Source organism: Nicotiana tabacum, chromosome 2 (assembly GCF_000715075.1).
Source record: "Nicotiana tabacum cultivar K326 chromosome 2, ASM71507v2, whole genome shotgun sequence".
Classification (NCBI taxonomy): domain Eukaryota; kingdom Viridiplantae; phylum Streptophyta; class Magnoliopsida; order Solanales; family Solanaceae; genus Nicotiana; species Nicotiana tabacum.
This window is the reverse complement of record NC_134081.1, coordinates 105,984,454-106,010,760: the sequence shown is the minus strand read 5'-3', so window position 1 is coordinate 106,010,760 and position 26,307 is coordinate 105,984,454. Positions and strand designations below refer to the sequence as shown.

Here is a 26,307-nt window from a genome sequence, read left to right as displayed (position 1 = left end):
TAACTCAAGATTTATTTATGAGTACAGATATTACTAGTGCATCATTATGCGGTTGCACGATACCTTCAGCATCCTCATCATTGAAAGAAATAGTCCCTTTCGGGATATAATCTCGGGTTCGTTTTTCCTTGTGATGGACACCTTAATGCGCTTTAGCATTGGTCAATATGGGACGTCGATTCCACCAATGATCATGTTAATGACGTGTCGAGGTTCCTCTTGTTCGGTCCGTTTGTTGGAGTCCCTATTCCTGAAGTGATTTTTGGCTCGATCACTCACAAATTCCCGGAGGTGACCGTTATTGAATAACCGAGGCACTTCTTCTCTTAGTTGTCGGCAGTCCTCGGTCATGTGGCCATGAGTGTCATGATACTTACACATCAGGTTAGGGTCTTTTTGGGTAGGGTCAGACTGCAATGGCCGAGGCCACTTGGTATCTTTGATGCGCCCAATGGAAGATACGATGTTGGCATCATGACATTGAAGTTATATTCTGATAATCTCGGTGCCTCTCTGGCCTCGAGTGGCCAGTCGAAACCGTTTTTTCTCATGAGTCCCCGACTATTGTGGCCTCAATCATTCCTTTTTCATTTCTTGCAGGGTTACGCTCGGATCCGCTACCCCTTCGATCTCCGCTATACGATTGGTACCGATCCCTATTCGATCTTGATTCATGATCGATGACTCTCTTAGACCTGTCATTAGTTCTGATGGGATAATCGGACCCGCAGGGGGCCCCGATCTGATCATCCTCGACTTTGGTTTTTTATTAGTACCTGTTATGGATGTCGGCCCAAGTTACCGTCGGATATTCTATCAAATTCTGATTCAGCTGTTGTGAAGCCAAGGAGCTTTGGGGGTTGAGTCCTTGAGTGACCGCCTGAACGGCCCAAGCGTCCGCAATCAGAGGCAGGTCCATTCATTCCATTTGAAACCTCGACACGAATACCCTACATGAATTCCCTGAGCATTTCGTTATCTCTTTGTTTTACTTTGAAAAGTTCCGATTTTCTGGTCTCGACCTTGATGGCTCCGGCGTGCGCTTTTACAAAGGCATCTACAAGCATAGCAAATAAATCAATAGAATTATGTGGTAAGTGGTGATATCATATCATTGCTCTTTTTGATAGGGTTTCTCTGAATCTTTTCACCAAAATCTACTCAATTTCATCATCTTCTAAGTTGTTTCTCTTGATGGCACACGGTCACGTGTTCATTTGGATATGTGGTTCTATTATAATTAAGAATTTCGGGCATACGAAACTTCTTCGGGATTGACTTCGGTGTCGTGCTCGGGGGGAAAGGCTTTTGGACAAATTTCTTGGAGTACATGCCTTTCAATATCTGGGGCGCTCTTGGGATTTGATCTACTCTAGAGTTATAGGTCTTCATTTTTTTGTCGTTAGCCTCAATTCTCTTCTCCCCCGATTCCACTCACTTTGTCAGTTCCTCAAGCATATTTATTATTTCGGGGTTGGTCCTGGGCTCAACTTCACCCAGCCTTTCCGTGACTTGTTTATTTCTTCGGGTATTTTCCCGGGATGGTTTGAGCTCGATTCTGTTGGGGGCACGGATTTGGTTCTACAGCTAGGCTATCGCCGCCTGTTGAGCTTGTAAAATTTCGAAGATCACTCGAAGATTGATCTTGTCACCTTCACCGTCGTGTGTACCTCGAACTGTTGATCGAGCTCCTCTGCAAATGTTGTTCTCGGGGTCGGTCGGCAGGTTTGCATCAATGGCCACATGTGAGTTAGCATCAATTTGGTCCGCAACTCAGACTCCGTTAGGGTCAGCAAGGGGCACCTCGTTGCTAGGTACTATATTGTTGTTTTCGCCATAGTGGCCAGACTTAGCATCAACATTCAAGTGAGCAGATTGAGAGTTTGGCATTCTTAAGTTGACCTGAAATTAAAATCTTAAAGAACAAGCATAAAACAGAGTGTGTTATGAAAATTTGTATCAAATTACTACTATTATCCTTAGCTCCATGGTGGGCGCCAAACCGTTTACCCTTAAAAATGGATAACAATTGAATTTATACGCGTTTTGAGGATATATGGACTAATTCAATACAAGTGATTGAACATCGTTAGATGAGCAAATTAAAGATAGAATAAATAGTCAAACTAGTAGTAGTACCGAGTTTAGGCTCGGTTATGATCCAAGCACTTAGCCTGCCTTCGATTCGGTACCAAACACTTATGAAGAACTATGAGTAAAATCAAGAACTTAGAATGATCTTTAAAAGTAGAGAAAACAAATGTACTTAGAATGATCTTTGGAAGTAGAGAAAATAAATGTATATTGTCTTGATATGCGTGTTACAATATATTTAATGAATAATCAGCTTCCCCTTTATATAGTAGGGGAGTTTTACCCTAAGTACAATTCTAAAAAGGTAAAAATCTTCCTTTTTGCTAATTACTAATATGTCGCTGATACGAGTCGAGATTCACGCCGTGATATCCGGTTGGACACGGATATCACGCCCCTTTGTTAATCGTGCGTGGTCGTTCGGTAATGCTCTCCGAGGTCTTGCAACTCGAACCGGGCCCGGATGGCGCGGTCTCGATGGCTCCAAGGGTAGGTGTTTTGCTTGTGCCTTGATGCGAGAGGCTCCTGGCTTCGATTCTGATTCCCTGCAGTTATGTCCTTGCTTCGTTTGCCTCACCGAGAAATCGGGGTACTCCCTAGCCTCAATTTTACCGGTATACAGCTACCTCATAGGAATTATGTGTGACATACTAATGTGAATGCAACCTTCTTTCTCAACGTCAGGAAGTTGTGGGCATGCCACATCATTAAGGATTCATCTTCTGATCAAATATAATTAAATAAAGGGGCAATGTATACTTTTTAAAAGCTCCTCTAAATTTGTTTTCATATTTTTTTTTTGTTGGGGATGCTCGAAAGCTTTTCATAAGAGCGCTTCAAAAATTTAGAGTGTTGATAGCTCAAACACCAAAATTTGGGGGGGAAGGGTGGGGGGAGGGATTTATGCTGCCCTTTCTGTGAAAAATCTTATCTATATATCTACAATATTTTGTTGAAAATTTTCTATTTGATATTAGTCGATATCTATATATCTACAATATTTTGTTGAAAATTTTCTATTTGATATTAGTCAATTATACCCGTTTTATTTTAGCGCCTACATTACCTCCTATGGTTAGACCTCTATATAACACCATCCATATATAACAACGCTTCATTATAAAATTCAAATTTTTCGGAATCAATTTTCATTATGTTATAATATATATTCTCTATAACAACAGTTCACTATAAGATCCAAAAATATTTGGAACAAACGAGACTGTTATAGAGATGTTTCACTGTATCTATAATTTATAAACTATAGGTGATTTCATGTCAAGTTTTATATGGTGAAGTTGGCTGCACATGAAAATATTCACTCTAGCTAGTCAACTAGCTTAGCCTGCTTTAGTATTGAATACTTTATTATGTAACAGTATCGTTAAAATTATTTGGTAGTTTTTTTAGGCACCGCTGGGGACAAAGGTCTATGGCGTATTAAACATATGCTTTGTCACTTAATTTTATATAACTTCCATAATTATGAGAGAAATATTAGAAACGGATTTGTTCTTGATACTCCAATTAATTAGCATGGAGAAGGATGATTTTTACTAATTTCATTCATTCGATTTAATGAGAAATTATGAAAAAGTAGTCAAAGTTCATTATTTTCTTTTCTTTTTTAGCTAGTGGAAAAAATATGATTATCATATGCTCAGAGATCGGAGCCAGGATTTGAATTTTATGGGTTTCAAATTCTAGGACAACGACATACGATATTAGTAACTGAGTTATGAATTTTATTTTTGTATATATTTAATAAATTTCTTAATAAAAATACAAAGTTTGACTAATAGTTATTGGGTGCGACCAAACTCGTACTTTGGCTTCTAGCTCCGCCCTCCAGAGTATTAGTATATGTTTGAAAAATTGAGGGTGAAAAAAAGTTAACCGTTCAAATATAAGTAGTGCTGTCATGTGACGGGATGTTACCAAATATGGTCCCCGAATAAAACTGTTAGTATTGTGATTTGTGGATAGTATTGAAAAGATTTCAAGTGCTGTACCAAAGGAAGAAGTACGACATTTACTCAGTAAATGCAAAGTTTCTTTAGTTAGTATATCAACCGCGATAAGCCAGAGAAATGATCTGTAAAGTGGATAGAAAGTTTAAATTCAATGGAAAATATTTTTCAATCAAACAAAAAGTAAATGGATACCTAACTTCCAGTCACAATTATTGACCAACATGGAGTAAAAAATAAAATATATAGTTGTTTCATTTGTGACATGTTCAATGGTTTTTTCCCCCGTTGCCAGTTTTAGGGTGTGAAAACTAACTTCCAGTACAATTTTTAAATTTTAGTGACAATTCATCACGTAGTACAACTCCAATCATATATCATATATGCGTATCTCGCATGCTTTGGTTTTTGACTAAGTTGCATAGATTTTCCTCATATTTCTTGACATAATGATGCCTTTGGCTTTCTTCAAATAATTATAGAAATGAGAAAGATAAGCATTATTATTTGCTTATAGTGACTTAAATTAAGAAAAAGCGCTAGCTTCTATGTTATATATCTACACCTATGTAGGTTCCATGATCTAATTTATAACTCTCAAGATTCATATATTGAAATGTGAAACCTATACATGTGTGTAGAGCATGTATATTAAGCAAATAATAAGCTTAATATATTTTACAAGCTATTTCACGTTATGTGTCGTAAATAACATCACTATGTGTGTGCTGGTTTTGGGGTAGCGGCGGAACCGAAATTTTTACAGGGGGTTAAGAAATAAAAAAATTTAAATATGTGAAAAAATCAAGGGGATTCATATATATATATATATATATATATATATATATAACTTTACATTTTATTTTACGATGTAATTTCCCGCCGATGAGCCCTTTTCGCGGGGAAAGAGAACAATTAACCAACTAGAGAATCACCTTTTGTACATGATTTCTGGTCGTTTAGTGCAAAATAATCAATGGTTATTGCCTCTTCAAGACCAAACGGAGTACCTAGTATTCACGGATTAGAGAGTTATTTCATTCATACATTGGCATTTTTTTCACAGTTACACGCCTACAACACATAAACAGCAATTCCACACAATCTAGTCTCGTGCTTTAATATTCTCTATAATAAATGTACATTAGAGTGGTATCGGGCGGCATTTCTTGACCCATTTCAAAATGGAAATGGGGAAGTATACAAACAGCTATTCTTAGGGCTATTATTTAGGAATTAGCCAATACTTATTTTATCTTGAAATATTGAACTAAAAATATTAATTTCAGGACAATTCAGGACATTTGTGCTCCAAAAGATTGAACTGAAAACTAAAAATTCAAGATACATTAGTTAATTCCTAAATAGTAGGTGAAAATAGCATGTGCTAGCTAGTTTTCGAACAGGTAATTGAAAAATAACCAGTGTTTGCAAAGTCATTAAAAAATAGCCACTAGCTGCAACACGGAAAGTTCCTGCATAATATACTAGAGATTGGTGCACCTGTGTATGAACTTCCAGCATATTATGCTGGAACCCAACACACGAAAAGTTCCAGCATAATATACTGGAGATTGGAGCACTTGTGTATGCTGGATATGCTGGATCAGTATATTATACTGGAACTCTAGTATACTATGCTGGAAGTCCAGTATATTATGCTGAAATATTTTCCGAATTTTGAATAGTGTTTTCGTTCATATTTATCTTTACATGAAAAGTGGCTAAATTTCAAGCTGTGATTATTTTTCAATTATTACTTGTAAATCTGGCTATTTTTGAATCCTCCTTTAAAGTGGCTACCTGATGTCATTTTTACAATGCAAATGGCTAGATGGGCTCAAGCCCAACTCACTGGATAACAATCACATCCGAACAAAACACATCCAAAGCTCTTACCTTGAAGCAGAGTTGCAAATGATACTTTGCTAAAGAAGAAAAAAAAAAGATAAGCAACACTAGGGGAAAAAAACAATCAGGACAAAGATCACGGACTATATTACTTAGTTTTCAAAATAATCTACAATAATAATTGCCTCTTTTCGTATGATTTTCATATGATTTCTATTTTTAAATTATAAAACTTGTATAAAAACGGCATTACACCTTTCCTGAAATCAAACTTATAAAGTGGGGATTGGAATATATTTTTGGAAAACCTTTTCGGAGAATTATTTTTGAGAAAACAATTTATGCAATACAAAAACGTTGTCTGATAATTGTCGCTCCTCTTTTTAAGCTTCTACGAATTTTAAAAATTATTTGTGAGAAATTTTTTATAAAAAAAATCAGACCAGTCGATTTTACACACAATGCACAATTAATTCCATTACCAGAATCCAACAAAAAATACACACGGTTTGCTCTGCACTCAGTAGGGTCACCACCAAACAAAAGTACAAGTGTATATAGTATAACGTTGTAAAGCCCCACAGACAAAGGTCAAATAGATTCCATAGTTTCTCATATTTATGGAAAAATAAATTGTATGGGGACTGTGACGTGTCTGTATAAGTATTCCATATTAGTTGAGGAAATAAAAGTTATCACTTTATATAGTTCTCGATAATTTTCACCGACATTTATTTTTAGTTTTATGCTTTTTTATAAGAAATTTTTATTTTTACGTATAAGAAAATTGAAAATAACACACAAAAAATCTTAAAATATTATTTTCTTCTATTTAAATTGTAAGTGACCACAAAATATTTCTGTCATAAATTAATTTTTAAGGTTGAGACAGGCCAAGTTTTTTCTAAACAGTTCAAACTGATTTTATATGATTGGTTTGGGTATGAGGTACAATGGAAGAAGAGTTAGGTGAATCTCAGGTGTATAATTTTTTTTAAAAAAATTACAGTAGTCAACACTAAAATTTATGTCATCGAGATAATTATGACCAAAACCTATTTTATAATTTGATCAAATTGTAGTTTGGTGAACTTCTTTGTACAAGAAAACAATATTTTAGACTTAAAAAATTATCAAATTTCAAGTTTGGTAAAAGTTCTTTGTCATTACTATGAAAAATAAAATCTTAGTCTCGCTTTCTTTCTTGCGAGTCCATCTTAAATAGTTTGTTGTCGAATACAAAGTACAATTTTTTTGAATTTGCTGCGTTACCTCAAAAAATATTTAAGAAATGTTAACGCACTCAAGCGGTTAAGCCACATCTCAAAGTTACTTCAGTATTGGTAGTATATGTATCCGTTCCATCAATTTTAATTTGTTTTCACTTTCACTCGTCAAAGTTCATTTAACTAACATATAAGCTAATCAAAAATGATATATTTTTATTGTATTTTATTTTAAAAATAAATATTAATAATTCGGAATTTACACTAAGAATAGTATAAATAAAAATCATTTGCTTTCATTATCGAGAAGTGAAATTTGATACTCCTATTTTGAGAAAAAGGGAGCATACATTATTTATTTTGTTGACGGTGAGTAAAAGAATATTATACTTGGTCTAAGAAAAGAGATCAATTTTCCATCAATATTTGGTGATATACATTGACAACTCCGGTGGTGGACCCAAGATTTTGTACAAACGGGTTCAATCTTAGAAGTATATAAATTTAGTCGTAAAATAGTAGTTGTCAAGTAGGTTCAAATAAAATATTTATGTAAAATTTACACAATTTTAATCCTAATTTATACATATACATAATATTATTTTTTTGTGAAGCGGGTTCAGTTGAACCTACTAGCCACCACTTGGGTCCGCCACTGGACAACTCAATGCATACCTACTTAATTTTCTAGCTCAAACGAAAAATAAAACTCATACTATCTTTTTTGGTACATATACTAACTAATATGCAACATCCAAAGAAATTTACATTTGTATTTGTTTACTTATCGGATCCAAATAGCAATTGATTGCGTTGTATAACCCTTATTGGATTCCCCATGGTGTTCTAGTTTCACTCATTTTGCTATTGCAGCTGATGAACTGATAAGAAGTGACGAGAGAACCACCGGTAGCAACCTCAAATTTCGAAGTTTAGATTTCGAGTTTGTATTGGGACGATAAATATTCGATCATTCTTAATCAGAGATTTCAAGTTCGATTCTTAAAAATAAGTCATCTTTAATATCAAAGTGAGATTTCTAGACCGTGAGAATTAAATTAGTCAAGTCTCGAAAAAAATATTAGACACAATAAAAAATATGTATAATCACCTCCGTAAAGTATGCTTAATCTTGAGTTGATCAATAAGGTTAAAATCAAGGGAAACAGAGTCTCAACTCAAGTTTCAACGGGTCACCAACATTGGAAACAACGTTCAAAACCAAAAACTCCAAATTCTTGCATATAAAGCGACGATTCAATATCATAACAGTAATAAATATTCAGGCGTGTCTTTAAAGCTTTTGCTTTGTACTAATAACTATGTCTTCCTTGTTCTTAACTCCAAATTACCAGTCTTTTCAATAATACCGTACTAATCAGTGTATAATTATATAAGATTAGGTAATTACCTACAACTTAAGCAATCTGTACGGTCACCTCTCCCTCTCTGCCCTCAACCCCAAGCTCAGCTCTCTCTAGTCCTACAACATCAAAATCATCCTCTTATTGCGTATTGTAAGAGTGTTTTCCCCCTTTCGAAAGTTCTCATTAATTGAGCTATTTTCAGAAAGAGGGGTTCTTTAAACTTTAGCTGCCATTATTTCAACCCAATTCATTTTCCTGCAAATTTTCTTGGACTTTGCTATTAAAAGATCAGTTCATGAATCAAACCCCATTTGAGTTTTGAGTTTCTTTTATTGGTTAGATCGCCACCTATTTGATTTATGTTCTGTTCAGGTTCTTGGAACCCTCTTTATTTGGAGACAGACACAAAGTTAATTTATTGAACTAACTTGTCTCAAATGGTTATTAGATCTGAGGTTTAAGAGAAATAGTTGAGCTGGGAAATCTATTTATTGCCTGTTGGATATCTGATTTTTAGGTTTGAATTTATTTTCATACGTTTTTTTACCCCCTTTTTCTATACTCCACAGTCTAGTCGTACATTGTTATTTCACTTTTTTTGTTCTTTCATTTTTAACATTCCTTTTATTGGTTGGTTGGTTTTACTTGTAATGGTCATTGTGAATGAGTTTGCTTTGGATAGTAAAACTTAAAACCAAGAATTTTACTTTTTAGTCGGTGGAAATTTGGAAGCTTTTGAGCTTCAGTACTTTCTATAGTGTTTGACCTCCATTTCTACTATTAGCCCTCATATCATCCTTTTCAGTTTGATGCTAAAGTTCCATTCTTTTCTTCTTTCTTTCTTCTCCTTTGAGAAGATCAAAGGGAAAAGCTCAAGTCTTTAGAAACTTTTTGCTTCCAACTCATGAAATTTGGCTTCTTTTTCCCTTGAAATATTTGGTAGAAGCAATTGTTGAGCATGAGGAAATATGCCAATTCTTATTCAGGAAGAGTATTTAATGATAAAAATTTTAGTTCTCATTCCGGAAGGGTATTTAGCGACAGACATTGGAAAATACCATTCTTTGTGAGCTTGCTTGTGTCTATTACTCTGTTCACAGCAACTATTTTTGGGTTATATTCATCATCATATGGAAGAGATCAAATGCAGTTGGATATGGTTTCTTCTTTTGCTAGGCCAGCAGAATCGGATGGATATTTTGTGGAATCCGATTTCCAGTCATTTCAATCAAATGGCTTTGCGAAAAGTGAACCACCTAGATTTGCTTATCTCATATCAGGCACAAAGGGTGACAGTCACAGAATGATGAGGACTTTGCAAGCGGTTTATCACCCGAGAAATCAGTATGTTCTACATATGGATCTTGAGGCTCCACCTCGAGAAAGATTGAACTTAACAATTTCGGTGAAGAATGATCCCATATTCCGCAAAGTAGAGAATGTTCGAGTAATGGCTCAGTCAAATTTAGTGACGTATAAGGGCCCTACGATGATTGCTTGTACCCTTCAAGCTATATCCATTCTGCTAAAGGAAAGTTCAAAGTGGGACTGGTTTATCAATCTCAGTGCTTCAGACTATCCGCTAGTGACTCAAGATGGTAAGTGTGCTTTCTTCCATATGCTATGGGTCGTCGATCATATATTTCTATGTATCTTTTTTACTTGGTTATTTGAAGGTCCCTTTGCAACATATTTCCTCCTATAGACTATCAATATCCAAAGATATAGACTGACAACACCATTTTAAACTTTCATCTTCACCTTTGCAAGAACATTTGATAATTACCGATTTACTTAGTTTTGCCTGATGTGATTGATAGATAGTCATTAGTGCCCTAGCATATTAGGTAAATTCATTGAAAATGCCTAATTTGCATGAGCATGACACTCCATTGTTTATTACCATATATTAGTGCGTATTTAGGACTCTGTCTTTAGGATGATTTAGCATGATATATTTGGCTGAATTATTGTTACAGTGTCGAGACACTAAAATGGTTAGGGTAACATGTTTTTCACCAGCTTACAAAGGAAGTTCCTATTCTCTAGGGGGCCTGCAAGTAAGCTTATCATCTATTTCTTAAAGCTCTCTTTTGGAGGGTGTCTAAAAACGAGTAAAGGAAAAAATTGAATGAATGAGCTTAGTTCGATAGATTCTATTTTTTGGGAAATAATTCAATAGTCTCTATTGTTCCTAGGTCATAATCGCTGCTGGTGTGCCTACCTTCTGGCAGACATTCTTAGGAACTTGTTCTGTAGTGCTTCATAGGATTGCACATGAAGTGGAGACTAAATCAATAAATGGAATATTGTTGATCTGTTTGACATTCGGGTAATTCTTTGGTGCTCGATCCACTTAATTGGACTAATAAAAAAATTCTTCTTCCTTAAATGACAAAATTTATGACACTCCAAATGTCGAGATGCATTACAATCTTATACTATACTTTTCTCAAATATTTCAACTACCACTTTCTTTTTTTGGTCAAGGAATATATTCATTAATAAAGCAAGTGTAACAGTCCATTTGGACTTTCTTCTCTCATATTCTGCTTTAGTCAAGCAGGTTTTGTTAATATCGGATGGAGTTACTGATAAAGTACAATTAAGAACAAAATGATGAATATCCTTATAAAAAAAAAGAAGAAGATGAATATGTAATGTGGTTAGAGGTTTGCAAGCTCATGACCACAAGGATGCAATTGGTTCTGCTTTAAAACAAAATGGAAGTAAAGATCAATTTACATATAGGTCAAGCTCCATTTTAATTTGGTTAAAAAACATGCCATTTCACTGTATATTTTCCTTTACCAATCTAAACACAAGACTGATTATATGGCAATCCATGGTGATACACCGGACTTATATGATGTTATTGTCTATGGGTTCAATCTTTAAGGTTTTTAGTATTAACTTTCAACCTGTTATATTTTTAAATCTATTGGGTTCATATATACTATTTGTTGCAATTTTAGTGGATTGTACACATAAATTTATGTTCCCCGTCGAAAATTATGGGCTCAATTGAACTCGTAGCTTTAATGCTACATCCGCCCTGGGAGAGTATCAACCTTGCATGGCAGGTCAGTTTGGCTGTCAATTGCATATCATGTTTAAAGGCTGTTTCTTACGGAAATTAGTTATAGTTTCATGTTGGTTGTGAGGCTTTTACTCGTGTTAAACCAAATAAATCATATGATGACTTCATCTCTAAGAGGGATCTTGGGGCTTTAAATCCTTGGATCTTGTGGCTCAAAGTTTGAAAAATAACTGAAGCCGAGGTTTGATGAAGGTGACAGGAGCATTAAAACAGAAAAATAGGAAAGAAGGGGGCTATTCTTGGTGCTTTCAGTTTTACTTTACTGTATAGAATTCTTGGTTCTTGGTTGATTTAGAGCTAGTTAAGATTTAAGAAAATTTTGGGTTCTCCAGGAAATCGATTGAGATATCAAGAATAACCAGAATTGAGCTGGAATTGTGTAGTTTGATGTGATAAATATGTAGAGTCAAATTCAAGGAACACTTTAAGAATGCATGGGCATCACCTCTAATATTAAAATTGCATTACAAAGGTTCTTTTTCTGTTTTAAGAAACTCGCTTAGACGTATATATGGTTAAAAGTATTCACATTTCTGATGGGAAAATGCAATTTGAGGAGCAACATATCTATACAATGAACTTTTGAGGCTCGGCATAGAACTCGTGAAATGCGCTTGTTCCTCTATAGAAGCATCTTCTAGTGGATGAGTTTCGTTATACCCAAAAAAAATTGATAGCAATCAATATTTTTCTTCTCCTATTTCTCATTTACTCTTTGATTCTCAATTTCTCTTTCATGCCAATTTTTAGTGAATACACAGAGCGAATTGTCTCTATTCCAGCAAATGCAAATCTTCCGCGACTTACCACTCAGCCAATCAAACTTGACTAGATATTCCTACTATTCCGACATCTAAAACTAAATAAATCTAGCACTTAAGATCCTTTGGTATCAATGTATTGTCACTTTGTCCTTTTACCGTCCTCTACATTTTTCCTTCCTCGCAAGAACATAGAAAAATCCTGTTCAAGTTATGGCACAAGGCTCACCTATAAATACAAATCATAATACAATTGTAACCATACCAATTTTGCCCTTCAGTTTAGTGGAGAAAATGATAGATACTGGCAAGTGCAAGGAAAAATCTATTATTTTGTAACATCTTTAGAAAATAATAGGGAAAGACTTCTTTGACTGATGCTGAATAATAGTGAGATAGGCCAAGGAAGAAAAAAGTATTATGAAAATAATGTGAGGAATGATGAAAGAATATCACACTTCATCTAGCAGGGAGTAAGTGAACATATTTTTTTGGTTCTAGAAACATGCAAGAAAATGTTGGATTGAGAAGTTTGGTAGGTTGATTGTCAAGGACGGGAAAGGTCTTCCCCTACAACAACAACAACAACAACAACAACCCAGTATAATCCCACTAGTGGGGTCTGGGGAGGGTAGTGTGTACGCAGACCTTACCCCTACCCTGGGGTAGAGAGGCTGTTTCCAAATGACCCTCGGCATCCTTCCCTCCAAGAACTCCCCACCTTGCTCTTGGGGTGACTCGAACTCACAACCTCTTGGTTGGAAGTGGAGGGTGCTTACCATCAGAGCAACCACCTTGTCCAAACTTGATAAAGATTGAGGGGCACAAATAATTTTTGTGAAATTCTGTTCACCTACCCTGGAGTAGAGGCTGTTTCCAATAGACCCTCGGCATCCTTCCCTCCAAGAACTCCCCACCTTGCTCTTGGGGTGACTCGAACTCACAACCTCTTGATTGAAAGTGGAGGTTGCTTACCATCAGAACTCCCCATCTTGTCTTCCCCTAAACTCCCAAATTATTTATCATGAAATGAGAATATCTCCATCTTAATGTTTAGTTTAGCGATAGCTAAAGTATCAAATGTTATGGAGATAATGCAGAAGCAAACACCGTGCTTTAAAAGTATTGAGAAGTTTAGCCACCAAAGATGGAACATGTGGCCTAAATAATATTGCTGTGGCATGAGGATATGTGAACTTTGAAAATATAGGGGCAGCCAAGCATGAAACTATGTGTTTTCTCAGTTCCGTAACGAGACTTCCTTGAGTCTTTTTTTCCCTCCAAATTACTCAGTCTTTTCTCCCCTCTTGTTTTCGACCATCCTCCCCAACCCTGCCGCCGCTCTATCATCTAACCATCCTCATCCTCTACCATACCAAACAACAAGTTCCTGCAAAACCTTCTTCCTTACTCCCCCAATTCCTTTGTCCCCACTAGTAAAGTTCACCAAATCTGTTATTCCTGCATCATAGCGCTTGCATTTGATTTAAAGATGGAAAATTGGGGGAATAAGGTGGTATTTTGGATCCCAAGGGGGAAAGAGATAGTGGAGTATGGAAGTTAGAAGTAGGGATGTGGCTTATAGGGAGCATATGTTGGAGATTGGAGAAAATCGGGACCAGTTTTTTTTTGTTTTGGGTACAGGGGTTGGGGGGGGGGGGTGTGGAGTGGGGGGGTAGTTGGTTCATAGAAGGCGAGTGGAAGGATGGGTCGAGGAAGGGCAAGGAGATATGTTCAATGCAAAATTATTAGGGGCTGATGCACTTCACCCTATCATAAGACAACTTGCTAACAAAAAGATTGCAGGTCTCATGTGGACATTGTAACCTTCTGCGAAAAAATTAAAGAGATTACTAGAAATGATACATTAGCAAGTATTGCAAATGGTTATTTCCTTATACTGGGATCCAATTTTCAGTCTTAAGTATGTCTTTTGGAATGTCCTTTTCTATTTGGGTTTTGGAATGCATTTACTCTTTCCAATGCACTTACCTATTTATGCTTTCATCCACCATGTAGATGTCCCATGTGGATAGACTTATCTATTGTGTAACATGTGAATCAGACACTCTGTGGAGATGAACCTTTATGTTCATGGGTATGGCAATATCTGTAGCTTCATGATACTTTTTCAATTCAGGATCTAATACTTCCTTTATTACTGATTTTGTCCGCAAAAATGAATTCAACCACCATGAGGTGTTTATCCCAAATTAAATAAGTGTACAGAAAGAAGTTTGATTGGGAGATACTTTATCAAGAATACATATGAAAGAAATCAAGAATTTCATTGTTTGGTCTTTAAAATTTATTTCATAGTAAATGTTAGGTTCTAGGACATTGTGTAATTTATGAACTTTTTCGCTCCTTCGATTACTCCTTTCTTTTTCATGGAAAATGAGATTCATTTTGGCTATTAAATGTTGCAGATTTGCTCCATGTTTTCTCTAATTTGTCCAGAAATCTGAATTTCATTGAAAACATGCTGCTTCATGGGTGGAAACTGTAAGTGAGTTAACTTTTCAATTTAAAGTGCCCAGGCATGATATGTTTTGTATTTGTATATAAAATACTTGCAATGTTAATTTGGGTTCGGTTGTTGTGTTGCAGGAACCAGAGAGCTAAACCTATCATTATTGATCCTGGTCTTTATTTGTCTAAGAAATCTGACATTGCCACTACTTCTCAACGGCGATCACTACCTACAGCTTTTACATTGTTTACAGGCGAGTTCATTTAGTAGCCGGAAATGAACCCAACTAATGTCACATGGATTATGTTCTTTACCTGTTATCTTCAGTTTGCGTGTTTTACTTGTGTTTTGAAATATGAGAACCTACTAACTAGAGACTCAAACCAAAATTGGGATTCTCTGTTTTGCTTATATTTTCATTACTGCTCTGCTTGTGATGATATACATTATTAACAGAACTTGATGTCTTGCCACGGGCTTTTTCTTCAACCCCTAGTTTATATTTTTCTCTCTTTTTGAATTTATTAAAGCAGGATGCAGTGTGCAATTTCTTTTCATCTCATGCTTATATCCAGAATTCTTCTTTTTTGTGGTTAGGCTCCGCATGGGTGATACTGACACGCTCTTTTGTGGAGTACTGCATATGGGGATGGGATAACTTTCCAAGGACTCTGCTCATGTACTACACAAATTTTGTTTCTTCACCAGAAGGCTATTTTCACACGGTAATTTGCAACTCCGAAGAGTTTCGTAGCACTGCAATAGGCCATGATTTGCATTACATTGCTTGGGATACCCCTCCCAAGCAACATCCTATTTCACTGACATTGAAGGACTTCAACAAAATGGTTAATAGCAGTGCACCATTTGCTCGAAAATTTCGCAAGGATGATCCTGTCTTAGACAAGATTGATAAAGAGCTGCTTGGTCGTACAAATCGTTTTGCACCAGGAGCATGGTGTAATGGAAGCTCATCTGACAGAGCTGATCCCTGCTCTGTGGTTGGAGATGATTCGGTGTTTAGGCCTGGTCCTGGTGCCAACAGGTTGCATGAGCTAATGAACAAACTGCTATCTGAAGATTTTCGTAGTAAACAATGCTCAACTAAGAGTTAAGATTGCTAACGTTGTTTTCGCCCTGTTCATGATGTTCTCTATATAACTAATCAAAGAAATGACCAGTGACTTGGCTGTTGCTGGCTGCAAAGATTAGGTACCATTTTAGATGTAGTGTTTTCTCACAAGTGAGAGTTCAAAGATGACCCAAGTGTACATGGTTGTATGGATAGATCACAGTTTCAATTGTAAAATTTGCTCTTTTCTTTTTTCAGTAATGATCTTTCAAGTTAGTACTAACACCTAGTATCAGTTGGACATTGAGTTACAATTGAAAAAACTTTCCAATGGTAACATGCATGCAAAAGGATGCATGATTTGGTTGGTTTGAATTATCGATATGACTGAGGCATAAAGGTAACAACTTAGAGACGCCATGTTTGAGGCTTAGTTCCAACTTCCAGTATTCAGAGAGGCTATTTGATCTAACAGCGAAGCTAAGCTATCACTTTGCTCTCCTTTACTGGTTTTCATGCTCAATTATGAGACCTATTTAAAACATCTCACTTCGTTTTGTTCTATCATAAGGGTCAGGCTTTGTAGTAATGAAACTATTAACTTCCAAAAATAGTCATTTTCGTATTTCTGACTGTACATGTGTTTTATGCAAATCTCACAACAATCGTACAGTGAATATGAGAATGAACCACTAGAAAGTGACCATTCTATCGCGCAGTGTTTTATTACACTCAGAAAGAATGATATGCCAAAATGCAGTTTCAGATCCATTCAAATAGCATCTAGAATGAAAGGAAAAAATGGGTGAGTTGATTTCCCTTATTGACAGAAGCTTAAAGCAAGAGTGAGTAAGTTTATTCACAGCTTTTACAGATAAATCAGGCCGAATTAGAAATTAATTTCATATATCTTTCAATGATCATTTCAGGAGACAAATCAGTAAAATACCCTTTCTCCGTATCCAAGCCTTCTTGAGATGCCAGTGTCTCAACATGGTTCTGGACGCGATCAGCTCCAATTTGGTTTGGTTCCAGCAGAATGCAAGCTATCTCAGTTGAGTCCTCACCGTGAAACAGGCCTAAAGTTTGCACGGTGGGGAGGCCTCCACCTCGAGCACTCACCCTCTGAGCAATCCGTCTAGCAGCTGAGAGATCAGTCGACATGATTGGAATGTTGTACATGGCTACCCATTGATGAGCTCCAATCATCACGACACCTCTAGCTCGAGACACCACTTCCGGACCTTCATCTGGTTTAACCGGGACATGCTCCGGTTGAGCCCATCCTGCCCATTGGATGCCCCTGAAGTTAGGCCGATAATATCCTAGCTCCCTCCTTATGGTGTCCAGTGCTTTCCCCATTGGGTGAGCAGCAGCATATAAATAAACAGGTACTGCATCCAAAGGTAAATCAAGGATTTAAAGTCATTGGGTTCAGAATGAGTGTGATCTTATTAGATGTATACTTTTTATCTTTTTGTTACACATATATACGTAGTTTGTGCCTAAAGCAATAGGTTCAGTTGAACCCATAGAACCTATCCTAGATTTGCCTCTAACTGTATGCATTTGCATTTTCGAGTCAGTATAGCATATCATTTGAAAAAAAAAAGGTCATTACTAACCTTGAAACCGGTTTCCAATATCAGCAGCAACCTTTTTAGCAAGCCAAGCAGCTTCATCCAATGAAGCTCGCGCGAGTGGATGAATGAGAATGTCATCCACGACACCAAGGCGAGGATGAGCACCCGAGTGCTGCTCAAGGTTTATGGCGTCATAGGCAGCAGCAACCATGGACACCACAGTTTGATGCAAGGGGCTGTAAATAGGGCAGCCTGTGCTGTCATGAATAACATACGATACAAGAGTATAGTTCACGCGATTGTAATCGCGGTCCTGAAATTTGTTAATAATGACTGTTTCTGGATCAAGTTTGGCAGCGCGCTCAATGGGTTCAAGAGCTTCTTTGTTGCGTGATTCGGATATGTACAGCTTGCAGCATAACAGCATAGATTGCATTACATTTTTCTTCTTGTCCTAGCAATAATAATGGCACTACTATCAATTCAAGGTGATGTAGTGTTTTCAAGAAAATGTTTGTAACTCAAGATTTCTTTTGTATTTTGGAACTACTCCTTCCGTCCCAAATTAAGCTAAAACAACTGTCCAGCAATAATTACTAAATTTGTTAATTGTTTCCAATTATACTCTTAATATTAAAGAAACAGTAGTAGTTTTTCTGAACACTGTTCAATTCTCAAAAAGCATTTAATAGGTGTAACTTAGAAAATTATAATTTTTTTCTTAATGGGAATGAAAAGAGCTAAAACAATAGTTAAAATAGGACGGAGGGAGTATATGCGATGCCATTGTGCAACGGCAAAAGACATTTCAAAGTTTTCACTTTTAATTGTAATTTCTAAATATCTCAAGTTTACAGTTAAAATATTAATCTGCATAACTTAGAATGTGACAGCTTTAAACTTTTTCTTCTAGTATGGTAAGCTAATTTGTTGGGAGAAGACAACAATCTTTTCCACAAAAGCAAAGGGCCCAATTTGAAGCCCAAATGTTAAAGGTTCAGACAAACGAGGATCACGTGTCTGACTAAGATAGTACTAGTAAGTGCACACGTGTTATGCGCTCGGTATCCCTTCCCTGTTGCAATATCTATTTCCGTCTCCTCTCTTCTTTCCACTCTTAAATTTGTATGTATAAGTAGAAAAAGGAAAACAGAAATTAAAATTACTTTAGTAAAATTTGGCCTTTCTTTCTTAGTGTAAATAGCCAAAGGAAATCTTATCCTTTAGTTTAAAAAATAGAGCGAGTCGGAATGGTTTGACAAAAATAAAAAATAAAAGAATGGAAAAGATAGAGAGATTTTTTAATTTTTTTTTTTTAAAAAAGAGAAAGATTACTGTACATATTAAGGAAAATTAGAAAACAAGAACACAGATGCCCCACCAACAAAAAAAATTCAGCAGTCACTCTCTATATAGGATCCATAAATTGGATTAACTATCTTTTGTACTTCAATTATAATGGATGTTCCTAACAATTCATGTCATAACTCATAGTCATAACAAGGAAAGGCAAAATCATAAAACACTAAGAAAGAAAATTCATAGGTTGAAAGACAAGCAGCTGATTTAGACCAAGTGAAAGAAGAAAAGTACCAAGAAAAATTAGAAATTTTACACCTATAACATAAAAATTCAGACTCCAGTAACAACAATGTTAGAAGTTGGAAACCAAAGGTTCCCAAAATGTGCATAACTTCAATGGAGAAAAAAGAACAATAGAGGAAAAGGGGTAGAGAGAAGAGTACTCCTTACCTTGGAGATTGAATTGGAATCCATCTTTTTTGAAGTGTGACTTGTGGCTTTAAGTTGAGTTTTTCTTCTATCTTTGTATTTTGTTGATGAATAGTTTCTTGAAGATGATGAATGGAAAGGGGGAAGAAGGTGTTATATAGGATACAAGGCTTTTGCTTGTAGCTATTGGTTTGATTGACTCAGCAATGATGCTGACACATTACAAATCAAATGTCCCCACAATGAAAATCCTATTCAAACTATTACGTAGATCATGCACAAAATATTTCGCGTTTATAAAGAGTTCGGGGAAGAATCGTAACCCAAAAGTATAACATATGCAGTATATTCTGATGCAAGCGTCAACGACAGATTCCATAACTCGAACCCATTACGTATAAATCATACGAAAGGCTCTCCTTCCAATCAACCTATTAAGTAAGCAATACCAATTTTTCTTAAAATAATCCATAAGCCTAATCCAAAAGCCAAACAACAGAAGAAAGAAAACTGCTTTGACAAATATTAAAAAAAATCGGCACATGACACATGCTATGTTCAATATTGCTTACTTTAATATCAGCAAGTATTTTTTAGCCTCACGCGAAACTGACTGTTTTTATTTCGATTATTGTTTAAACATTCTTCTCATATCTTCTTCAATATTATTCAATCATTTTGTTTAAGAAAAAAAAAATATTGCTGGATTAGAACGTTTTTGTCAACCCCATCTCTCATTGAGGGAAAAAAGCCTTTTGACATTTGGCAAAGCTTAATTATCTATATTTAATAAGAAAGTGCAAATTTTAAGATTATTTACATACTATCCAAATAACTTAAATATTTGACATAATTAATGTCCGCGCTCCGCACGGGTACTAATACTAGTTACATAGTCAAGCAACAGTTTTGTTATGAAATGGCTGATCGAAATGGGCCAGCCTTGGTTTCAAATACTGATGAAAGATATTGGATACAAACAAAAACATGTGAAAGGCTAGCGTAAACAAAAGGCACTAAATCGAAGATAAAGAATCCTAGTCCCTGTTTAATTGAATAAATTTGAATAAATGGTAATCCATTAACTTAAATTATAGTCTTTTGAATTCTATGATTGCATAATAAAGTTGCTTTACATGGGGTTTCCTTATCCTCCTCACCCACCCTATCCCAATGCCAGCTCCCCCGGGGGAATAGTACAGTTCTTTTTTTCTTTTCTTTTTTTTTGGGGGTGGTTGTGGGGGGGGGGGGGGGTGTAGGGGGTGGTGGTGATGATGAAATGGATCTTATGGCAAATATTTGAGTATGTAATGCAAACACTTAGGAAAAACATTTCCAAACATATGTTAGTCAGATTGTATAGTTTCTGATTACACGGATATGCAATCTATTACTGGAAAAAATCATCTTGAAAAGATCATATCAGAATCTTGATAAAAGATATTTTGGAAGAAATTGAAGTCACAAGTTCAGTTGTCAAGAACAGACCATGGTACTGTACACGAATACAAGAAGAAACAAATGAGTTGCTGGGGTGACAAGGCAATGAGAAGGACTAACCAGAAAATAACAAATTAATTCCATGCACCTAATCTTATCTATTACCATTTGGTATTCAGCTTTATGACAAACTCACTGTCTATTACAAAGCTTAATCTTTTCCATGCAAATTGGATTTAAGAATCCATATCCATCTCTTGTCTGATACTTTTGCACATGTCCTATTCCTGATCAAGAATGTCCAATCAACCACATTACAATGAAGAAAGAAACCTTTTATTTAGACAGCTCTCTCTATGTATATGAAGAGAATAAGAATGTTTAAGAAATGCAGTAAGATAATGATATTATGTGCTATAATAAAATGTAGATAAGCCGGAGGAATTTACCCGTACACACATATTGCTTACCTCTGGAGCTCAAAGTCAAGAGGCTTCGAAAATCTCAGCCAAAACAGCGAAAAGAGAAGGAAAAAAGGAACGGGGATAGAATAACTTGCTCCTCTAGCTTCTAGTCAGAATGTTGAACTAGTTTCAAGTAGCTTTCAATTATTTTTTCTTCTGAGAAATCTGTATAATATCCCTTTCCGACAGCAATACCCTCTTCCCTAGCAAGCCGCTCAACTTCAAGCTGTACTTGGTCGCCACCAATCCTAGCTGGTTCCAGTAAGTTGCAAGCAACCTCAATTGTGCCACCTCCGTGAGTTAGTGCCATGGATTGCACTGACGGAAGTCCACCTCCTCTTCCACTGACTCTCTTTGCAATTTTACGAACAATGGATATGTCATTGGTGAAGACGGGAATGTTATAGTTGTCAACCCACCTGGTAGCTCCGATTGTAATCACACCTTTTGCTTGAGTTGCTCGGGAAGGACCCTCATCGGGCTTTAATTGCAAAGTCTGCGATTTTGGCCCACCAGCCCACTGGTTCTCACTTGAATTAGGATGGAAATATCCCAACTCCCTTCTGATTGAATCAAGTGACCTTCCCTCTTGATGTGCTGCTCCATATAAGTAGGTCGGGACTGCAGTCTACGTTTAAGACCACTTAATAACATTTGAAATTTATAGAGCAGCAACAACTTTCACAATATAAGGCACAGCTTCATCCTATTACCACGATATGGATTTATTGGCAAATTGTAGAATGCAATGAAGACACAAAGTTATAAGTTCCAAAGACCTTATGTTCCACTTAATTGAAGACTATGATAGTAGGTTTTAGAGGTTATTTCTACAATTTAGTATAGTCTTGCTTAATATCAGCTCTTCTCCAGGAGATACAAAAATAAATATCTTATCTAAAGCAACAGCTTCTGTAGTATGATTTGATCCATCAAAGTTGGTCCAAATACCTTATCTACCAGATCTCAAGTTTGTGTAGGTCTCTGCATGGAATATTAGCGAAATGCAACAAAAGACACTAGCTACTAGTATTCAAACACTTTAAGTAGCACTTAGCTAAAGGCACGATAGAACGTATGAGAGGTTATTACTACGATCTAGTTAAAACCTAGCTTTATATAAGCTCTTTTGAGGAGTATGAAACAAGAAAGGGCTCGTGTTAAACATATCGATTTTGTTGAATAAATTGATCCATTAAGGGCAGCTATCCACAGATGTCCAGATACCTCGTCTACTTGTTTTTTTCTTCTTTTCTTTTGATAAGGAATACCTTGTCTACTAGATCCTAAGCTTATGTAGAGCTATGCATGTGATCTCACACAATGATTTCTGTGGTTTGATTGAAGTTCCCATAATGGAACTAATGATGGAATAACTAAACAGAACCATACATATCAGATATGCTTCCTTACACTAGTCGATCACATCTTAAAAGAGAGGTACTGGAAAAGAGAAAAAATAAGCCCCGGAAAGTATTGATCGATACAACGTGATTGTATTAAACTTGCCGATTACCTTTTGGAAAGGCACCAAGTACAAGTTATTATTCTATGATGAATGTGACAGGGAAGGATTGAGGTAGCTTCGTTGCATCATATGGACAAATAACTAATGCAGTATTGTTATTCGCTAAAAGCAGAATAGTCCGTTATAGAGCAACCAACCACCAAATATTCCACCTAATCCCATTCCAATGGTAGCTTTTTTTCATGTGTCTCCTCCAAAAGTAAGATCTTTATACCACTCAACAAGCTGATTTCAAATCCATAGCAGCAAATATTAGTCAAGAGTGGAGGTTGATTAATTTGACTAACCCCTTCAATATTCAGTGCTTTAAAACTTATGCTCAATTTGTATATAATCTTTTTTTCCCCTTCAAATTCCTAACAAAAAGTATCATTTTTTGTTAGAATTGCGTCTTTTTTAGCAGCCTTCAAACAAATTAGTTAAATATAGACCACATAAAAATTGAATTAGCCAATACAACTCTTATTGCGAAACAAACACCCGTTTCTTCAATTTAAATGAATGAACAATGAAATAGCATTTGATACAACAGGATCCATTCCTTTCTAATATATCAACATTTAGCTACATTAAAGAAACAACAAGCCTTATAATTTACTATAGTTTTTTCATGGTGCCAAATCAAACCATTGTAAGTGCTAAATTTTCAAATGCTCGCTATCATATTAAGCACAAAATATTATGACTAAAGGTGCTAAGAATGTTAAAGATTGGTTATAATTTAGAACCGGAGATAGAAATGTATCAACCAAAGATAAGTATTCGTACAATTAATCTTTGTGTTGATGCAAAACCAAGACTCAATCTTTTTTAGCTGCAAATCCACTTCCAAGATACCAAACATACAATTAGCCTTTCCATTAATGCAAATACCAAAATTCAATCTTTATAACAGAAATATCACTTATAAGGGGGTGTATGACTAAAAAGATAAATGACAAACCTTGAAGATTAGAACCAACTTCAAATGCCAAAGACTTAGCAGTGGAAGCAACTAACTCCAAAGAAGTGATAGCCAAGGGGTGAAAACAAACATGGTCCACAACACCAAGCCTAGGATGAGTTCCACAATGCTGTTGAAGATCAATTGTCTCAAATGCAGCTTTGACCATTGCAAAAGAAGCATTTTTTAAGGGACAAGATTCAGTTGAGGGATTGGGATATAATTTGGAGACAAGGGTGTAACCAACTCTGTTGTAAATCTCATCTTCAAATTTGTTAACAATGGGAACCTCTGGAAATAACTTAGCAGCTTTTTCAATTGATTCAAGAGCTGCCCTGTTTCTGCTTTCTGATATGTACACTTTACAGCAAGCCAACATCAACTTTAGCATTTTCTTGTTACTGTTCTTAGAAAAAAGAAAGAATTTGGGGTTGAGTGTAGGAAAGAGATTGATCATGGAACATTTCTACACCACACACAATTTTTGAGATTATTCTTGTGGAGTTTGGGCCAGCTCTCTGGGTTTATTTCCTAATATTTTGGTCCAGTGGGCTTTAGTTGTTCTTAAAGCCCATCCCATTTGGAAGTCCATCTAGTGAAATGTAATTTTTTATTGAGCAACGAATGTATGGGTGAAGTGTACCAGTAGCCACTTTTAAGCTTGTTGTTTCAAATATATTCATAATTTATAATGTATTTAAAGATTTTGCCAATTTATCCAAACTTCAGGACTAAGTATCCTGAATCTTTGAGCTGCTAATTTGGAATTCAGAACTTAGTGGCCTAAATTTTTGAGCTGCTATTTTGAAGTTCAGGACTAAGTGTCCTGAATTTCTGAACTGCAAAATTAAAATTCAGGGCATAAGATTCGAATTTGGACATAATTTTTGAATTTTAGGACACAATATCCTGAAATTTAAACTTTGAAGCTTAAACTTCAGGATATCGTATCCTGAAATTTAAGCAAATTGGTTAATCTTTAAATACATTCTAAATTGTAGATATCTTTTAAACAACATGCTTTAAAGTGACTACACAGTGTTATTTCCACCGTATGTATGAACACTTTTACCGACTTACAATTTGGTTTACCATTTCCGTTCCCACATAAATATTTCACAATAACTTATTTGTGTATATGTGAAATTATTTGTGCTAGAAGAATTTGAAATAAAAAACGTATGTTTAACAATATAATAGAGCTTGCAATGAAGAGAAAAAAGACACCCTTAGGCTTTAAGAATAGGAGATATTACCTGCTTTAAGAATTGAGCTTGAGCAAACGTTTGCTTGGGCTTTAAGAATGCAAAAATTATTCGTTTGCTTGAGCTTGCAATATAATTTAACGTTTGTAATATCTTCTATTAAATAATGGATAGTTAAATAATTACAAAAATAAAAAAAGATAATACAAGACAAACAACAAAAAAGGAAAAAAAGAAAATAATAATAAAATAAAGAAGGAAGGAAATTAAGTGGGCCTTAGCCCATCTGCTTCAAAGTGACGAAGCTAGAAAAGGGTTTGAAAACAAAAAATCCTTTTAGCCAACCACATATCAAACGGGAAAAGAAAGAAAACGTTTCTAGTGTTTCTTAGCGCCGAATATCGTGTTTCACTTCGTCATCGGCATATATTCTTGAGCTTCAACAATAAACTCCAGGTAATTACATGTAATTCTTCTTCTTCTTTTGATACAATATTATTTTATATTCATGATTCCTTATGGGACTGAGTAGAGAAGATGTTGGGATTGGATTAAGAGTTTAAAAGATGAAGTTTAGGGAATTTGAAAAGGGAAAAGCGCCATATTTAAACTTCTGTAGAATCAAAAAATGACTAAAATCCCTAAAGAAAGAAAATGTTGGATTTGAGAAACAAAAGAAGCCTAAAGCTTCACCAACGTGAAAGAAAAATTTGAGAAAATAAAAAGCTTTGATAACTAAAGTTTTGGTCAACCAGGTCCGGTGAAGCTTGTAGTTGCTCTCAGTGAAAATACTCCACGGCTTAGAACAAAAAAATCAATTTCTCCTTCTTTGGAATTCGCTAGAATACTTTCCATAGTGTACATTCGTTGTGTACAAAAAAAAGATTTAAATACCAATTAAGAAGGAATATTATGGACAATAATATTATCTGATTTTTGTAGTATTCATATGATTAAGGAGACCAAATAGTACAATGAATAGACTATATGAATGACCTTTGTTTAGAAGATTATGGACTCGATTAAGTTAACTGTAGAATGGGTAAACAAAAAATTTGACAAATTGAGAACTAAACATGTGATCCCGAGAGGTGGGTATTCAAATTCACTTATGAATTAGCCCGAACAAGAAAATTAACATGAGATCAATATGATATGATCATAGATTGATTGAAGGAAGCCGTACGGATTGCTCGAGGGGACGAGTTTGGTATTTCGGCACGAGTACTGTGAGTAGTAATCTTACCGCAATTTGTGTTTTCATACCCTGCATGGTTTACATATTATTTTAAAAATAAAATGTGTTACCAAATATTTAAAATTATATGTGGGACAAGTCCTTTACTTGATATGGTACTGAATAGTTAACTTGAGATGCTTATAGTTATTTAAAAAGTTCTCCATGTAACTAGACATATTTTACTGTTACTAGAGATATGATTACCGTTACCGAAATTGGATTACATGATTTGATAAAACTTAAAATGCCTTGTACTTTT

The 26,307-nt window shown here is 35.5% G+C and overlaps 3 protein-coding genes across 4 annotated transcripts; 1 reads left to right on the top strand and 2 right to left on the bottom strand.

Annotated features, from left to right (window-relative positions):
• Positions 1 to 8,412: 8,412 nt before the first annotated feature.
• LOC107776452 (beta-glucuronosyltransferase GlcAT14A) lies at positions 8,413 to 16,194 on the top strand. The gene is made up of 4 exons (XM_016596347.2): positions 8,413 to 10,106; positions 14,799 to 14,874; positions 14,980 to 15,095; positions 15,440 to 16,194. Exons 1-4 carry the CDS (start codon positions 9,467 to 9,469, stop codon positions 15,955 to 15,957), a joined length of 1,350 nt encoding a protein of 449 aa, XP_016451833.1. The 5' UTR covers positions 8,413 to 9,466; the 3' UTR covers positions 15,958 to 16,194.
• Positions 16,195 to 16,703: 509 nt separating this feature from the next.
• On the bottom strand, positions 16,704 to 19,404 carry LOC107776453 (formiminotransferase cyclodeaminase-like protein). Its single transcript, XM_016596348.2, has 3 exons — positions 19,250 to 19,404; positions 17,540 to 17,951; positions 16,704 to 17,308 (listed from the first exon to the last, which is right to left on the bottom strand). The coding sequence occupies exons 1-3, from the start codon at positions 19,271 to 19,273 to the stop codon at positions 16,794 to 16,796; spliced, it is 951 nt and encodes a 316-aa protein (XP_016451834.1). The 5' UTR covers positions 19,274 to 19,404; the 3' UTR covers positions 16,704 to 16,793.
• Positions 19,405 to 20,289: 885 nt separating this feature from the next.
• LOC107776454 (formiminotransferase cyclodeaminase-like protein) lies at positions 20,290 to 24,068 on the bottom strand. 2 transcript variants are annotated; one of them, XR_001645981.2, is made up of 3 exons: positions 23,604 to 24,068; positions 21,139 to 21,753; positions 20,290 to 20,955 (listed from the first exon to the last, which is right to left on the bottom strand). XR_001645981.2 is itself a non-coding variant. In XM_016596349.2 (2 exons), exons 1-2 carry the CDS (start codon positions 24,058 to 24,060, stop codon positions 21,239 to 21,241), a joined length of 972 nt encoding a protein of 323 aa, XP_016451835.1. In that variant the 5' UTR covers positions 24,061 to 24,068; the 3' UTR covers positions 20,290 to 21,238. The 2 variants fall into 2 exon arrangements, 1 of the variants encoding a protein (XP_016451835.1); XM_016596349.2 differs by having other exon boundaries at positions 20,290 to 21,753.
• Between the last annotated feature and the right edge of the window lie 2,239 nt (positions 24,069 to 26,307).

Excerpts from the sequence above, each read along its gene's own strand:
- LOC107776454 (XM_016596349.2), bottom strand. The coding sequence starts at position 24,060 with ATGATCAATCTCTTTCCTACACTCAACCCCAAATTCTTTCTTTTTTCT. Across the intron at positions 21,754-23,603 it reads AGTTGGTTCTAATCTTCAAG|TCCCGACCTACTTATATGGA; the intron begins GTTTGTCATTTA and ends CGTAGACTGCAG.
- LOC107776452 (XM_016596347.2), top strand. The coding sequence starts at position 9,467 with ATGAGGAAATATGCCAATTCTTATTCAGGAAGAGTATTTAATGATAAA. Across the intron at positions 10,107-14,798 it reads TCCGCTAGTGACTCAAGATG|ATTTGCTCCATGTTTTCTCT; the intron begins GTAAGTGTGCTT and ends TAAATGTTGCAG. Across the intron at positions 15,096-15,439 it reads AGCTTTTACATTGTTTACAG|GCTCCGCATGGGTGATACTG; the intron begins GCGAGTTCATTT and ends TTTTGTGGTTAG.
- LOC107776453 (XM_016596348.2), bottom strand. The coding sequence starts at position 19,273 with ATGGATTCCAATTCAATCTCCAAG. Across the intron at positions 17,952-19,249 it reads ATTCCAATTCAATCTCCAAG|GACAAGAAGAAAAATGTAAT; the intron begins GTAAGGAGTACT and ends TATTATTGCTAG. Across the intron at positions 17,309-17,539 it reads TATTGGAAACCGGTTTCAAG|TACCTGTTTATTTATATGCT; the intron begins GTTAGTAATGAC and ends CTTTGGATGCAG.